This window comes from Platalea leucorodia, assembly GCF_965183815.1.
Source record: "Platalea leucorodia genome assembly, chromosome: Z".
NCBI classification, from domain to species: Eukaryota; Metazoa; Chordata; class Aves; order Pelecaniformes; family Threskiornithidae; genus Platalea; species Platalea leucorodia.
In genome coordinates, this window is record NC_138858.1 from 1,515,660 (window position 1) to 1,532,553 (window position 16,894).

A 16,894-nucleotide genomic window follows, 5' to 3' on the forward strand; every position below is an offset into this window, starting at 1 on the left:
TCTATTTATGTTATTGTTGCTTTTTTAGAGTGTGTATTACTGCACAGGGATGACATAATGTTGTAATTTTTTTTTTTTCTCTCATTTAGTTGACCCCTTTTTAACTTTGGGCGTTCACAAGATGCAGTGTTCAGCAGTCCCATCTGGAAGACATTTTAAGTGAACAGGATCTGAGGACTTAGAGGATCATATAGGGTGGGATAAGGGAAAAAAAAGTCAGGCAGCTAATGTTTAGGGTATGCGGAGCGTAGGGCAGCTCTTTGTGCGAGCAGCGATTCCCAGCGGGAGCGGAACAACCAGCGTGCAGCAAATAGGTGGTTTGGTCCAGATTGCAGCGTTTCACCTCAAAACGAGCTGCGGTTTGTAAAGCTGGCACTTTGTAGCGGCTTTCGAGTCTACGTCAGCCTTTGCAAGTTCCTACTCGATGGCGTTTGTGCGAGTGAGAGGAAACCCAGGGCCCGGCGGGGCAGCGGGGCGCTCGGCTGTGCCGCAGCGGGCGGGAACCGGGACGTTTGGCGTATGCCGGGCCAGTCCCGCGCGAAACCTGCGCTCGCGGGAGCCCGGCGCGGGGAGCGCGTCCGTGCCAACGTCCCTGGTGCAAAGCCTTCGCCGAGGGGCGTGAGGTTACAGTCGATGAGCCTGATGAATTTTTTTAATAAACGCGAGCAGCAGGAGAGGGGATAATCGGGAGGCTAAACCTGCTGCACAGGCCGCAGCCCGGAGTCGGGGTTTTGGGTGCGCCACACACGGAGAACCGGCATCAATTAAAGGACGTGGCGCAGGCTGCGACGCAAAGGCGACGGGGGGGGGGGGTGACCGGTCCCGCACCTGCGCTGGCTTTCCGCAGCGCTAACCAACCTTTGTCGTTAACCCCGGAGGGCCCCCCCGCGGGCCCTGCCGCGGCGGCGGGGGCGGCGGGCCGTACAGGTGCTTACCCTGGCTGCGTACACTTGTTTTTCACGGTGCACCGTGCACTTAACGGCTCAGCGGGACCTGCAATTTCATACCTCTCACGGGGCCGGGGGGTGGTTTGCATGTGCTTTTCTGCGTTGGGGCTCATATGGTCTCAATTACCATTTGATGGCAACGCCAGGCCCGAGGCCTTTCGCGTGTTTGTCCTGTGAGAAAGATCTGGAAGAGCCGACATCTGGTTTTGATTGCTGCAATTGCAGGTTGATAGAATAAACGCAGGGTGAGGTGGGTGGGTTTTCCTTCCGGCCCCTTCCAGGCCGGGCTGGTAATGTGCTTCACTGGCGGGGCTGCTCTTTTCATCAGCGCCCGCCGCCCCCGCGCCCCGCTCCTCTTCCTCTCCCCCCGCTCGCCCGCTGCAACATGTGGCCGAAATTAGGGACCTGCGGTTTGAAAAGTGCCCTTCTGCTGGAAACCTGGAACAGGTCAGCCCACGGAAAGGGGGGTCTGCTCCTCACGCATATGAAAGTACAGATTTTTTTTTTCTTTCTTTCTTCTTCTTTTTTTTTTTTTTTTTTTTAACTAAAAGCTGGGGAAACTCATCCCTAGCCTGGCAGAGCAGTCGCTGGTCTGATGGCAGAGCTGGGAGGAACGAGGCCAGCAGCTGAGCGTGTCCCTCAAATGCTTATAAAGGAGGGAATAGTGGTATTTTAGTCTTTCTTTTTTCTTTTTTTTGCATTTAATTTTTTTAGTGTTGCTGGTGAGAGCGTTTCCGTCTGCATCCTCTGGCTGGGGACCCCGCTGCTGCCCAGGGCAGTGCCGTCCTCGGCACGCACCCGTCTGCCGGGGTCCCGCGTTCAGCCCGGTGCGGACGGGGAGTTCCCGGGCCGCAGAGGCACCGAGCAGCCTTGCCCGGGAGGCGGCTGCGGGCAGCCCCGGCCGGGGGAGTGGGAAACAGGTTGTGGCAAAGAAAGTTGTAATACCCGCGAGCGCACGTGGCCGCGGTCGGTCCGTGGCTCCCACGTGTGCCGCCCGGTCAGCGGAAGCCAACAGGTACCACCAGGGCGAGGCTGGTGGGAAAAGGCAGCGTCGCGTGGCCGGTGCCGCAGGCTCAGAGGCTCCTGCACCCAGCGCTGTCTGCTTGGCCAGGTCCTCGCTTAAAAGAGTTTTCCCCTCTGTGCGAAGCTGACATCTGCTAACGCAGAGCAGGTTGTTCCAGCGAGCAGGTTTATTCCTCCTGACAGCTCTGATAGCCAGTACGCTTTGCCATTTGGTAATGCACTTATAATTTAATATGCGTTCTCTTTGAGATCTTAATTTTAAAGGAGTTTCGCCATGTATTTTAAAGTCTCTGGACTGCTGATTGATGGGTTTATTCTCTTCACAAATGTTTCCTTATAGCAGGTACCTCTTTAAGTGGATTGCTCCGTATATGGAAATACGCTGCTCTCAATCACGGTTGTGTTTTACAGCCTGTGCTTTACGTTTGTGCCGTGTGTGCCAGGTAATAGATCTTTCCTAATTTCACCCTGCGGGCGCAGGCCGGGATGGGGCTGCCCGAGCCCCGCTGCGCCGCCGCGGCCGTGGCAGCGGAGGGATGCCCTCTCGTCCAGCCTGCCTCGCACGGAGCATCTCGCGAGCCGGGAAATGGAGACACCTTTCAATTCGAGGGGAAATTTGAAATCTTCTGGCAACGGTACAGCCAGTGCCTGAGAGCGGAGGAGAGGCGGAGGGAGATGAGGAGAAGAGCCAAGACGGAAGGGGAGAAGACAAATCTCTCGCATCTCCTTGCTGGGGCTGGGTTTCCATACACCTGCAGCCAGCTGCCCCCGGCCATCCTGATGGAGAGAGGCCGCGGTGGGTCGGGGGGACGGTGCTGGAGGCATCTCCCGGTACTTGGCAAGCGCACGCATCCCCGCTGGTGATGTCTGCGAGGGGCGGCCGCGTCCCTGACCCGTGGAGCTGGGGTTTCTCCCCCCCAGCCCCTGCCAGCACTGACCAGCACACCTCCAGTTCATTCCGTAGCTAATATTATGACTTACTAATAGCGTTTCCAAGGCCGTTTATCCTTTATTTGATAGACTCCAGATCCCCAAGGGTTGAGCGCATGGTCCATCCAGCCCGCGAGCATCCAGGGATGCTCAGCTTGGCCGGAGGCGTTGGGGCAGCGCCGGCCGCATCGGCAGCTCTCCTAACCAAATCTCTTGAATACTGAAAAATGAAAGATGTTGGAAACGTGTTCGCAGGGCAGCGAGCTTTCCGGAAGAATTGAAGAAGAAAAGGTGTTTGGAACTCGCAGGCAGGCTCCCAAAAATGGCAACAATGTGATAATTTTTTCATCATGTCATATTACAGAATGGCGTGTTTTTCCCAGATCGTTATTCATCATCTCTTCAAACCTCCCAGCATGAGTCAGAGTGATTTTCTAAATTCAGGCTCGCTTTTAAGAATATTAACATCTTTAAATCTATAATATATTTTCCGTCAAATCAGAAAGTCACTTGTACACATCTGCGGTTTACTCTCTTTTGCCTTTTTGGAGACAGCATATTACCGGTTTTATCAGTGCCATAAATTTAACCCATTTTACTTTCACTCTTCTGGATCAAGTTAATGGGTTGTTTTCTTTATCAACACTTACTCATGGTAATTTATGTCTCCGTTTAAATGGGGCTATCGGCGCAATTCCATCTTCGTAAAATTATCTGGCAAAGATTTTTGGACGGATTATTGATGTGATTAAATAAGACGCTTCTTGCTTTTTTAAACGTTGCTTTGTGGAAGAATGACAAAAAGACAGGGGCCAGTCAGAATGTTGTTCATCCAGTTAATGGTCCCCTGCGCGCTCTTTATGGCCTGTTGAAAACACCGCAGTCCCGATGATACAGAGGGAAACGAGCCTGGAGACTTCTGCGCATTTTTGACGCGAGAGGAGTTTCCGTGTGTGCTCTTAGCTAATGTCGTGATAACATGAGGATCCCACTGTGATAAAAATCTGAAAATAATGAATATTTATGTTGAAAGAGTGACAGTTCTTCAGGAAATACATGGTTTTTTTAAAAGGCTACCTTATATCTCTTCAAATTTTTGCTATGACTGAGCCTGTCACAGCAAAAGGAGTTCCTTTGCTTCAGCCCAGTGGCTTTCACCGTGTGAAAATTCAGCTGTAAAACCAAGAGAAGGATAAATCAAGTATCTGTCCTTCGCGAGGAAGAGTTACACCCCGTTACATGACGCTTCGTAAGCTGGCATTTATTTTGGCTATTTTTTCCCGTCGTTTCATGACCGCCAGCCTCCGTCCGCCCTCCCCTGCTCCTCCCGATGCTTCCCTTCCCTTCCCGACCTCCAAGCGTGCCCGGGAGAGCCCGGGCTGGTGCGTGCCAAAGCCTTCGCTCCGTGTCTTTATACAGCTGCAAAGAACTGGAGAGGCAAATCCCCGCAGGCGTTTGACCCGGACTGAATTGTCACCTTGTCCCGGCGCCTCTCCTGTGGCTAACAGGGGTGGTGGGCTGCATCCCCAGCCAGCGCCACGGCCTGCCGCCGCCACCACGGCTTTCTGGCGTTCGGTGAAGTGCCGGCTCTCCCGGTTTTGGTTCTTTCTGAAGCCTGCTCCTCTTGAGCCCCGGCGGCGGGGCGAGCAGCGCTGGCGCGGGGGCCGCCGCAGCTCAGGCACCCGCCTTGGAGACTCTGACCCCGCAGCTTTACGGTTCAGTTTGACAACAAGCAACGAAACGAAGCAAACTCATAAATTAGGGAATAAGTCAGCAAGAGGCATAAAACCCACACTCGTTTTCTTTACAGCGTGTACGGGGAGCTGTTAGACCTTTATAACTCAGGCTCTGCAGGTACTGCGGAAAGCTGAGGTGCAAAGCCAAATTTCCGTCGGTGGGAGGGGGCCCTTTCCGGGCGTAATTTTTGTTGAGCTGGAGTCATGTCTGAAAGCGGTTAGGCTGGATGGCTGCAGGAAAATGGGAAAAACCAGGCGTCGGGTTGAGCTGAATGTATATCGTCGTGAGCGGGAGGGCTGGGGTGTGTGGGGAGAGGTGGAGGAGAAGGGACCGTCCAGGGGACACGGGAGGGTTTTTCCTCATCTCTTTCCAGGCCAGGGCCCATCTCATTTTTCCCGGGTACCGTGCGGTAGTTGGGCTGCGCTGGAGTCGTTACCTCACTGATGAGGTCATCCGCTAGGTGTTCACCTGTCCCTTGGGAAACCTCCCCGGCAGTCAGGGAGCTTTGCGGGATACCCGTCAAATGAGCGCAAGGGAAGAGAGCTGTAACTTTTCGCTGTATGCGTTAAAAACACGGCGTTTTGACCGCTTTTCCTCTGAAATGCGCATCAAACTTCTACGCAAGCCTGGGGGCCTCGGGCGCAGCAAGTAAGGGGGCAGCTGGGGTCTGCTTGGACAAGAGCAAGACGCGGTCACCTCTGGGTAGGGGGGCGATTGCTCTCACAAGTCGGTGGCACGGGCACCCCGTGTCCGGCCGGGGCGGGGATGGGTGGCGCTGGAGGGGCGGGGCAGGGCGTGGTGGGGCGTGGCAGGGCGGGGCAGGGCAGGCACCGCCCTTCCCAAGAGACCCTCCCCGCTCCGTGGGTGCAGCCCGGAGGGAAAACCCCGTGCCAGGCACCGGCGTGCGCCGAGCGGAAGGCCCCGAGCTGTTCGATATATCACGATACGGCGGAGCAGAGACATCACTGTCCGATAAATCCCGCGGCGCAGGGAAGCTGGTCTTTCAGGGCGCCCGTTCTGCCTCCGCAGAGGCTTTGTTTGGAAGCGCAGAAGTGTCCGACGCCTGTTTCATTGAAGCGCCAGCACAGCCAGCGTGCTGCCTGGGAGGTCCGTGCTGCTGTCCAACCTCCGTGCTCGCTTCCTCTCTGTCTGGGCACTGGGTGTATTCAAGCACCCTTTTTTTTCCCCCCGTACCTGTCCATCTTTAATCTTTCAGCATTAAACCTGGCATTCGGATACCTTTCCTGAAGCCCTCTGCGCTTTCAGGGTTGTTCTCTGGTACCCGCAGAACTTGCACGGACCGTTTTCGAAGGCGGTGCGGGAGCAGCAGTGGGAGAGGGCAGGGTTGGGAAGGGCATTTGGGGGAGGCATCCCCTGACCCTCCCGCTGGCCAGAGAGTGGAGGTTTGGGCTGACTGATGCCCATGGCTCTCCTGATTTTCAAAAAGCCTCTTGGCCTCTGTCGCTGACCTCCCCTCCCGTAGCTGAATCCCAGCACTCGTCTTTGCGAGGCGCAGAGGGGCTGAGGTCAAGAGGGACTTTCCCCGCGGCCCGAGGTTGAAGCCGTCACTAACGTCCCGCGCCAGCTTGCTTTCTGCATCGCTCAGCATCCTAAGGGGAGAGCTGATCTGGAAACGGCGATGCTGAAGGTGCTGATACTAAAGGTGATGCTTTGGGCTGTCGCAGCTGGTGCCTGCCCTGACGGATGGGTGCAGGGACCGATCCTGCGATGGCCGGACCCCCCAGTCCCTCGCTGTCACGGCGGAGGCTGGGATGGCGGTGCCCGGCGAGAGCACACGGCCGCCCGGCTCCAAAATCCCATCCTGGCACGGCACAGCTCGCCCCAGAGCTGGGTGCCCCTGCCCCTGCCCACCCTCGTGCAGGCAGGCAGCAGGGTTTGGCTATTGCTTGTGGGGTATTTGTGCCTTTGATCCAGTTAAACGCTGACGCATGAGTAGACGGTCCCCTCCTGTGATACCAGCGTGATGGCAGCGATTGCGTCCCACCCGCCGTCTCCTCCTCGGCGGCGCGGGCTGTTGGCTTCGCCGTGGCTTGGTTTGGCCGGTTGGGTGCAGAGCGGCGTTGCCGCTTGTTTTACCCATCCAAATAATCTTCAGGCTTTCCCGGGGCTCGCTCCTGGCTGCTGCGGCATTTCTCCTCCTGAGTGCCCGATGCTGAGCACCCCAAACCCGCGTCAGCCTCGGCTGAGGCGCTGTGTTAAAAAAAAAAAAAAGACTTTTGCTTTGATTTGTGACATGGGGCTTGCTCTTGGCCCTGTCTGCGCGGGCGACGTTCAGGTTCACGAAGCCGGGGGGCTGCTGTACCGCCCGGGGATGCGATGCTGGGCTGCCCGCCTCCATCCCACGGCCCTGCTCCTCTCTTGGGCTCGGGGGGCCCCGAAGCCTGCGGGCATGTTACTCAGCATCCCGCGGCCCTCAGCCTTTTGCTCTCTGTTTTTGTGGGTTTGGGGTGGTTTTTCCCTTTAATGAGACCTTTGCTCCCCCCGCCCCGGCCGAGGGATGCCGGCGGAGGAGGGCCGGGCGCTCTTCCCGGCCCCGCCGCGGCCGTGCTTCGCTGGTGGATTTCTCTTCCCTTTCGCTGTGACCTGCGAACGTCGGAGCAGGCGCTCTGCCAATTTTGTGATCTGCTGCCTGCTTCAAAATGGAGGCAGGAAGGTATCCATTTTCATCAAGGAGATGACAGTGCTTCAGTCTTCCTGACCATCTGGAGAGAGGCACCTCCAGCGCAGAAACAAAGCACGGAGGAATATAGAGAGCGTATAGGCAGAGGGAATAAATTGCGCTGTAAATAATAAGTAACGCTCCTCAGCCCGGACTGGTTTGGGGGGATTTTTTGAGGGGTTTGTTTTGTTTTTAAATGCTGTCCTGGTTGAACTAAGCTAAAGCAAGAAATACAACAGCTATTTTCTAAAGGGCAAGTTGCAGAAAGCTCTGGTGTATTAGTAAACAAATATAAGTAAATGAGTGTTTTGGCACGCGCGCTGAGTTTATTGCACAGACAAATAGAATAAGGCCGAAGGAAGGAGGAGTTTTTCCCCTGATGTGTACACATGCTGTGTTGGTGGTCTTGTGTAGATCCAGGTTTTTAATAGTCCTTTCAAGCTTCTCTGGAAGGAGCTTGATCCATGGGAATTTCATATCCCAAGATATGTTTGTAATTTTCAGTGTTCTTGATAATGCTGTTTTTCTAAATTTCCCTTTTTTTTTTTTTTTAGTTTGGGAAATGAAGTTTTTTTGCTTTCTTGCAGCGCTTTCAGTTTTGTTCTTAAGTGGGAAAAGTCTGTACGCTTTCGTAGGGAGAAAATCAGCATTGTTTCAAGTTCCTGTTTATTTTAAGCTCCGCAATGCTCTAGGAAGAACATAACGTCCATCTGTTTGTTCATTTTATTTACAGAAATACATAGTTTGACAAATACCTTGCAAATATCCTTGTTTAAAGCTGGAAAATGTCAGGCTGGGGTTTCTTTTGAAGCTTAAAATTTATTTTCCAGTCACACATATACTGAGGTTTTTGTGTTCTGAGAGAAGAATTATGTGGTGTTGTGAACTGATTTATACTGAGCAAGGTAAAAACTCAATATTTCTTTCCTGCTTCCTGCTAAAGGCATACTAAATTAGTCTTTTTTCCTTAGGTTTATGCCCCGTCAGCAAGCACTGCCGACTACAATAGGGATTCACCAGGTTATCCATCCTCAAAACCAGCAGCCAGCACTTTTCCTAGCTCCTTCTTCATGCAAGGTAAGACGCTGCTTTCAAAAGGAACTCTGGTTTGCATCCATTTTCTGTGTTTGTATTTTGGTTGATACGTAGCGGAGAGAGGCTGGAATATCGTCTCGTGGTCTGTAACATTACCATTAAAATGAAGCCCTGTGCGTCTTCGTTTGACCATTGTGCCCCTGCCCGTCTTGTTTGATCCCGCGGTGAAGCGGCGTGATGAATAACTTGCCAGCCTCTTATCACCCGAGGTTCTTCAAGCCTTTTTTTCCAGCGTGTGCACGTATATTATGCATACGCTAAATGCACACAAGTTTGCGCGCGTACTTGGTGCATTGTTTTACGTTAATGAGAAGGATTTTGTCTTACGTAAAGCGTACAGTGCTACAGAAACCCCGATTTGCGTGCATATTAGAGCAACCTTTTTAAAATGAAGCCGTTTCTCTCATTTGAGGATGGGTTGATAGTTTTCAGGTATTCACCGCTACCATGTGGTATTTCTCCCAATGCAGGTACAACGAAATTTGGTCTAACTTAGTAAATAAGATTCCTAGAGTGTGGAAGGATTCACACACAATTAGAGTGCTCATCGTTTGCCACATTGAGGGCAAAGCAATTAGCTTTTAAACACTTCTACATATACTCTGCTTTAGGCTAAGCAAAGGGTAAGTAAACCTGTTTAATTCAGCAGGACTGCTAGGCTAAAGTATTTGCAGGGCAAGGGATTGGATTTTATTCCGTATACATATATATACACTTCACAATTCCCACCCTTAGGGAAAAAAAACCCAACACAACCCGCTTTTGTGTCCCCACCACCTGAAGGTCATGGGCGCTGCTCAGCGTCCCCGGGGATGGCTCAGCTCCCAGCCTCAGGGTGACCGGGCCGTCTCCTGTGGAGCTCCGCCACATCTCCGCCTCCTCGCTCGAGGATGCTGGTGTCTGGGTTTCCCTTAGGCGGCCGCCGCGGGGGCCGAGCTGGCTGCCTGCGAAGGAGCAGCAGCAGGCAGGACGGGCAGGGCTGCGGGCAGGAAGGACCCCTGGACCCTCCTGTCCCGGGTCCGGGGCTCGAGCGCTGCGAGGAGGGGTTCTGCTGGTCCTCCACCAGCGCTGGTGGGAGGGAAGAGGACATCGTTCAAAGCCCTGACCCCGCTGGTCACCTCCCGTGGTGGGGGATCCGCATCTGGACCGTTTCCTGGGAGGTATAGGCCGTGACGGAAAAGAAAACGGTGCTCTTGGCTTAAAACGTGAATAAATACCGCCCAAAGAGCAACCTGCTCTGAAACTCCTATAGAGTTATAAAGCTGGGGATTAATAGGCGTCTAATGATAGCAAATATTTACCCTTTGTAGCGCTTAGCCATTCTGCGGTTTTAAATGTTATCTTCTCGCAGATTCGTATTGAAGACATAAATCTGAGTTAAATGACTGTTCAAACAGCCACGGGAAGGTGATGCTGGAAGCGCTGCTGCTGCCAGGCTCTTTGAAGTGTATAAATAAGGCAGGGCTGTAGGTGCGACATAATCATTTTTTATTAGACCAGCTCCTGTAGTTTGAAAAAGCTGACAACTTTTCCAGCCCGCGTGCCCGTCTTTCAGCTCTGCTGGCCGTTATGGAAAAGTTACCTGTTTTTTCTTTTTTTTTGTTAGCGCATTGGCATTCTTCCAGTAGAAAATACATTTCACTGCATCATCGTAATTCCATGTCAGCATGTCTAGTTAAATGCAAAATCTGCAACCAGCGATTTTACTTGATAAAATTTGGGGAGCCCTTTTTACACTCTTCACCTCGGCAGTGAGCTGGCCCGAAGGGTGGACGCTGTGCTTAGGAGATGCAGAGACAAAAGCTGCGAAATCCTGAAAAGGAGAAACCATACAAGTGGTGCTGCTCTCTTTTTAAACAAGCAAGCAAAAAGCAACAACAAAACAACTCGGAAAACTTTCTGGATGTGGGAACGTTCAAAGTTCGGGAATTATCTGATCATTTACCAAGCCGAGGCTTCTCCAAAGCTCGTTAGCCCATCCTCGTTCTGTAGGCTTCAGTGTATTTCATGTCAATGTTCAGACTTTTGTCTCTGATGAAATTTGTTATAATGGAGTTTATGTACTTGAGTTTATGGTACCAGAGCAGGAATAAAGCAGCAGGAGACTTTCAAGCCTGAGCGATGCGACTGTAATGAAGCATTGCAGGATGACACGAGTATTCACCGTTGCTCAGTTCCGCTTCGTTTCTCTTAAAGTCCGTGGCTTTATGCTAAAGCGGCGTAGCCCTGGAGCCCCGTTAGGGGCGTTGGGACGGAGTTTGCAGAGGCCCAGCGCCGGCGGTTCTGCAGGGTCCGGCGCCGGCGGCCAGCGGTGTTCCCCTTCTGTGTTACAGATGGCCACCACAGCAGCGACCCGTGGAGCTCCTCCAGCGGGATGAACCAGCCCGGGTACGGGGGCATGCTGGGCAACTCTTCTCACATCCCCCAGTCCAGCAGCTACTGCAGCCTGCACCCGCACGACCGCTTGGTAAGGCACGGGCACGGGGCGGGCGCGGCGGGGGGCACGGCTCGCGCCGGGCGGTGCTCGGCACAGCGCGCTCGCGGCACGGGCGCGTCTTCGAGTCGTGCCGCTAAAACGTTCTCCGTGCGCCGATGTCTGTTCCCAGCTCTGCAAAACCAAGTTTGAGGCATCTCAGAAAACTTGGCCGTAGAGGGTTTATTCAGGCTCCGCTGAGGGAAGGGAGGCGTTCAGCTTCGCCCTGTGCGCGGTAGGCGTTCCCACTGAAGGTCGCCACTTCTGTAAGAACCTCTCCTAGTGCAACTGGGAAGTGGAAAAGAGGGGAAAAAAGTAGTCACGCAGACCCTTCCTTCAGCCAAAGCTGCAAGAAGAGGGTTGAGCCCGTGTTTGTACCCTCTGCTCGTCCTGCGGCCGCCAGCCTGCTGATGAGCCGCACGCGCCCGTGCTCTTTGGTGTTATGATTTACGGCAGGCAGTGGCCTTCGCTGGTCTGAGTTTCTAGATAACTACCTAGCATCAATTTTCTGCTTTAAAGAAGGGAGGGTTTTTTATTTTCTCTGGTACGTCCTGATCTCTTGCAGGAGGAAGTTGCTGGGACCGATTCCATCTATTGTATTGGAACAGAATAAAATTGGAATTAAATCTGATCTGAGTACGGCTTAGGGGGTATTCTCCCAATATCACAGCTGAGTCGATGATGTAGAAATAACACTGGCTTGCATCAATTCAGGGGTTTTTTGGTTTTGTTTTTAAGTAAGAGGTAAAGAAATGGACAGCTAAAGTGACGTAATTTTTCTCCAAGCGTATGAAACAAGTCATGTTTTCCTCTTCTGTACCTCTACTTTTCATTCTTGAAGACCATTAAAAGGGAAGAGTAAGGAGGAGGAGTGTTTTAAGGGAGGAAGGAGTCCGTTGCTGCAAAGTCTTGCAGAACCATCTTTTGGGGAATAAGAAGAATTAAACTCACTCTTGCAAACTGAAACTTCATTTGCAAAACAAATCTTTAAAGTCTCACATTTAACGAGGTTAGCACACTGCTATGTAAAATTAATAGGAAGTCAAAAGCAAAAGAAATTGCCTCCAAAACTGCTTAATCATGTCCTTATAAAAGACATAATTAAGGCACTAAGCAAACTTAACGTTGCTCTGAAGTGACAAGCATATATAATAAAAATTGAGCATAACTTTTAAAACCCAATTTAATCTAATTTGTTATCTCCACTGGTCCTCATTCATCAGAATTAGGTGACTTTTTGTGGTATCAGCTCAGGGTAGAGGTAAGGCAGTTGAGCGCCTTCATGGGGCAAGTCTGCAAACGTTGTTGCATTCCAGTTTACCTCGATCCTGAATTTCTTGGTTTTGTAACATGTAGGGGTTTTTATGAAGAGTTAAAATATTTCTGCAATGTAAAACGAGTAGGGGTATTCCACCTGAGCTCCCCAAAACGTTTTTCTGTGGAGGTATTGTTACATTTATCCTAAATTTCAGAGAGAGCGAGGACCACTGATGCCAGTTGGAGTTGCAGGTGTTCAGTGCCGACGATGCTCGTATTAATCGTGTATGATGTATGTCTGGACTGGCGGAGCCCTCTATGGTTTAGGTGGCCCTGGGACAGAAGGGAGGCAGCGCTACTTTAAATAAACTCTGCATAATTTCGACTGGAGCGTCAGTGAGAGGTCAGCAGTTTGTGGTCAGCAGGAGCATCCATGAGTGCTCAGCTTGTCGAGGGAAGTTGAGTGATTTCAGTTCCCTGCAAATGTCCTTAACTTCTCAGTGACCTGTAGAGAAAATGCACATAGCAAAAGAAGGAAAGAAAAGCTGTTGGTTTATTATTTTTACTTTCCCAGGCATGTCAGGGATTTTCTAACTGGATGCATTGAATACAGAGAACAGCTCTCTGCTGAGCTATATTCAGATCCCAAGTTTTTCCTAAAATGTTTGGCAATAGCGGTTTGATGTCTGCCCCTGAGAAAGGAGAAAATCCCAAACCAGCGCTTGGATAGGTGTGACGGAGCAGCCGTGCGGCCGGGGAGATGGAGCCGCTCCTGCTCAGACCGTTGACCTAAGCGCTCCTCCTTTACTCCTTTCTCCCTCAGATGAGAAGTTGCGTTCAGCTGTGCCGTTTCAGCCAGTTGGGTTTGGGCCTGAAGTCCTCCTGGAGTGGTTTATAATGAGTCAAAGCCTGAAAATGTTATACAGACCTCAGTCCGAGTTGATGGTCGTTTTTCCATGGATAAGAAAAATAGGTTTGGGCTATGTTGTTTACATTCTTTGAGATAACTTTCAAGTATTCAGTTACTTGCCACTTAATTACAAGAAATCCTGTAAAAGTAATTAAATAGTACAAACGAAGGGAAGGATGTTTTCAGCTGGCTTGCTCTGAACCACCTAGGGAGGCAGAGGGCACAGAGATGATCTTGCATTAGCTTCAGCGCCCTGATCCTGGGCCAGGTACTGCCGTGTGCCTCCAGCTACCCCTCTTTCTAAGGAGGCTTTGCATCAGAGTCTCCAAAACCCAGGGGTCTTCTGCAGGACCTCCCTTCTGCTGGGGGCAATGCTGTGGTGGAGATAAAAGCTGGGCATGTTCTAGGACCTGGCTGCACACAGTGTCTTCCACTGATCAAGACAAGACTATCAACAGTGACAAACGGCACTAATGGAAGCCAGGTTTGTAGTAACCCAAGTTCAGCGAAGCGTTCGACCGCAGCGGTGTTGTGTCACAGTAAGGAAGGTTTGTGTTGATCCAGCCATGTAGCTACCAAAGTCTTCTGCGTGCTGCCCAGACGCTTGGCCCACCCTTGTTGGGAGAACTTGATCCGTCGCGTTTTCGATCGTCTGTCCCACAGGCGCTGCGAGGGGAGGGAAAATTGATCCGGTTGATTACCTGGGGTGCCGGCGTGTTTCCTTATGGCACGTTTTGTCATACCAGCCATGCACATCTTGTAGTCAGATCTTGTTTTTCATGTCAAAAGCAGTGTGGGGTTTCTGCCTCTTCCCTTGGGAGGCTTCTCCTCCAGCCAGTAGCCGTCCCTCTCAAAAAGGTTTGCTTGATACGTCACCTAACTTTTCTTTCTTAATTTCTTCTCGTTACACCTCTATGGTACCATCATCAGTTATGAACCATCCACTGTGGATATTTATCCGTATCAGATAGGTGTGTGCTGTGTCTCCTCCAGAAGATGTCAAATTAGGGTAAGAAAAATAGACTCCCTGCTTAGTCTTAGGGCAGCATTCTGCTTTTCTCGGTTGCGTGAAGTACGACAGCACCTGGGACTGGGGCAATACGAGCAGCCTGCTGCCTTCCATGTTCTCAATAGTTAAAATATTTCCTTTTCTTTTTTTTTATCCTTTTTGCCACAGAGCTACCCATCACACTCCTCAGCAGACATCAATTCCAGTCTTCCTCCGATGTCCACCTTCCACCGCAGTGGCACAAATCATTACAGCGCGTCTTCTTGCACACCCCCTGCCAACGGGACGGACAGTATCATGGGTGAGTTGAGGTCGGGCGCTGCGGCTGCCGCCCGAGGCTCTCCCTTTCCCCCGTCTCCCCTCGCGTCCGCTTCGGCGCACCGCGCTAGCGCCGAAGAGCTGAAGTCGAGGTGGAGGGTCGTTCGGTGGTGTATCGCAGCGTGCGGGAGGACTAGCTGCTTAGTTACGTAGGTGCAGAGAGATAGCAAGGATTTCATGGAAATCAGCACATCGTAGTTGACCTTTGCCTCCTTTGCTCGTGCCTTTTACTGCTACTGCTGCTTTTTGCAAATTAAATATGATTACAGCAAAGCGCTTTGCTTCGGAGTTGGTATGGAAGACATCGCACCGGCGAAGCGCCTGATCCCACTGGTTTTGAAGTCTGATTTTATTGTCTTTAGTGGTTTCATCGCCTGCAGTGCCGCGTGAGGTGATACTTCTGTATCACGACGTTCATCCCCTTCAGTTCTTCGCTGGGTTTCCACGTGGTGTGGGGGAAGCGGCGATGGCGGCGTGTCCCTGTGAGGGAGAGAGCCGCCTCTGACGATGCTGAGAGCGGCTCAGTAAATTAAGAGCATACCTCTCTATACTTAAATATTTGGCAAATACCGGCTCATACTCAAATACAGGAAATAAAAAAATATTGCTTTGCCTGTATCTCAAAGAGCAAATAAAGCTAATTAAATAATTGGTAAATAGGGAACACATCGCTGGACACATGTTTCGGATTACACACATGATTCTGTATTGAATGACTGCGAGCAGGACTAATGCAGTAAGAATGGAGGGTGGGTTCAAACATTAACACATGGGCATCATATTTTTCAGGGTCTCTAAACAAAGAAGAAACTAAATACAGTCTCTTCGTAATTTGTCACTGTCTGGGAAAAACGGATCCCGTTTCAGGATAGCGTTTCTGTGCTCAATCTTGCCATTCCATTGAGAGTTCTTCCTTTACAACCTATTGCCGCTTCTGTGCGTGCGACATAGGAAAACCACTCTCTCTTTCTCCCTCAAAATAAGTCTGATAGAGTCAAATCTAATTCAGCTGTCTGTACGCCAGTTACGCAGAAGCCTTACAGGTAACGTTTAGGGATGGAAAATCTTGCAGAGGGACGTAAGCAGGTAGGAGCGCGACTGCCGTCTCCTGCCCCTGTGCCTCTGGGAGCCACCCAGAAAAGTGCCTGAACTTCCCATGTAGAAAAGGCATCCAGATTTTCATCAGCTCCTGAAAAACCCAGTGTGTGAATCAGAAGAGCAACAATACCAAGATGCAGATATTTTTAGCAGCTGTTAATATTCAACAAGTAGTACTGTTGAGCTATGTCTGAACCGAGGGCTGCAGAAGTATTTCTTGGATCTCAATGCAAGCCCTGTTCTCCTCCTGCACCACTGAACCTCCCCTGAAGTCTGGGCACGCACTGTCGTTTCTCCCTGGTTTTCCCCAGAAAGCCGTCGGAGCTGGCCCAGCCGGGAGCCGCCGTGCCTCCGTCCCGGTCCCCGGGCGAGATGGCGTAGCCCCGCCGTGCCATCCCCGGGTGGGGACGCAGGGCTCGGGCGGGCGAGCCGCGCTCCCCGATGGTCGTGCAGCCCTGAAGGCAGCAGGGAGAAAAGCCTTGCGAGGGACTCTAGGATGGCGTTGGCAGTGGTTAATTGTATGCTAAGCGTTGGCTTTTTATTTTCAAAGGTCTGAAGCAGTGCAGTGTTTAAGCAACCAGTTATGGAGATAGAGCGCCTTTAGCATATGCTGTACGAGTCTATCGGATCCATCTGATGCATGTATTAATCCCGCTTGCCGCTTTCGCTTCTAATGACATGTTGTTTGTATGACATTATGCACTGTGACATGCAGCTTTTCCAGGAGAAACATTATGTGCATTTCCCCTTGAGGCACTGGTTTCACAGTAATTTTATTACCAGAGCAGTCACATAATACTGCACTGTATATTTTACAAGAATGTTAAGCTTCCAGTTACAGGAGGGTGGTGAACTGTCGCGCAGTATAAGAAGAATATGACTTTTATCCGGCAATGTCACATCCTCATAATTTGGGAAGATCATCAGCTGCGAATGCCGAGATGGTGCAAGTTTTTCCACTCTTCTTAACATAGAAACATAATTTCCAGTCTGCTGTTTCAGAAAGCACTATTCCATCAGAACAGCGTGAGTTTGTACTAGAATTTAAACTATAAAAAGTCTGGCTGGAATTCTCTAGTAGAAGGCTCCAGCCTATCAGTTACACTAGATGCTTTGCTAGATATAATTGTACTCGCTGAGATACAGATTCCTGGAAGTTTATTCAATAATCTAAGATTTACAGTCAGAATCCCACCAGAAGGATGTGAAAAGGCTGTACTTCATCATTCTGTCCCTTTGCCTTCCAGGGCAGAATTGTTCTTCGCAGAAACATGCTGAGAAAGTTTTAGGAGATTAACTGTAACAACAAACACGCTCTTCAACAGAGTTCGAATCAATCCATCAAAAGGTTGCCGTCTTTCGCGACGTCCTCGGTACATTAATAGCCTCGTGAGTGGGGGAATGGCTCACGAGTAAA

At 51.1% G+C, this 16,894-nt stretch overlaps 1 protein-coding gene across 5 annotated transcripts in view; it reads left to right on the plus strand.

Moving 5' to 3' along the window:
- Nucleotides 1-16,894, plus strand: part of TCF4 (transcription factor 4) — a 236,476-nt gene that overhangs the window by 186,256 nt on the left and 33,326 nt on the right. For all 5 annotated transcript variants that reach the window (XM_082335899.1, XM_082335900.1, XM_082335901.1 and 2 more), the window contains 3 exons: nucleotides 8,289-8,394; nucleotides 10,746-10,879; nucleotides 14,230-14,362. In XM_082335899.1, coding sequence (XP_082192025.1) covers nucleotides 8,289-8,394; nucleotides 10,746-10,879; nucleotides 14,230-14,362 — 373 coding nt within the window. The remainder of the gene's footprint in view (nucleotides 1-8,288; nucleotides 8,395-10,745; nucleotides 10,880-14,229; nucleotides 14,363-16,894) is intronic.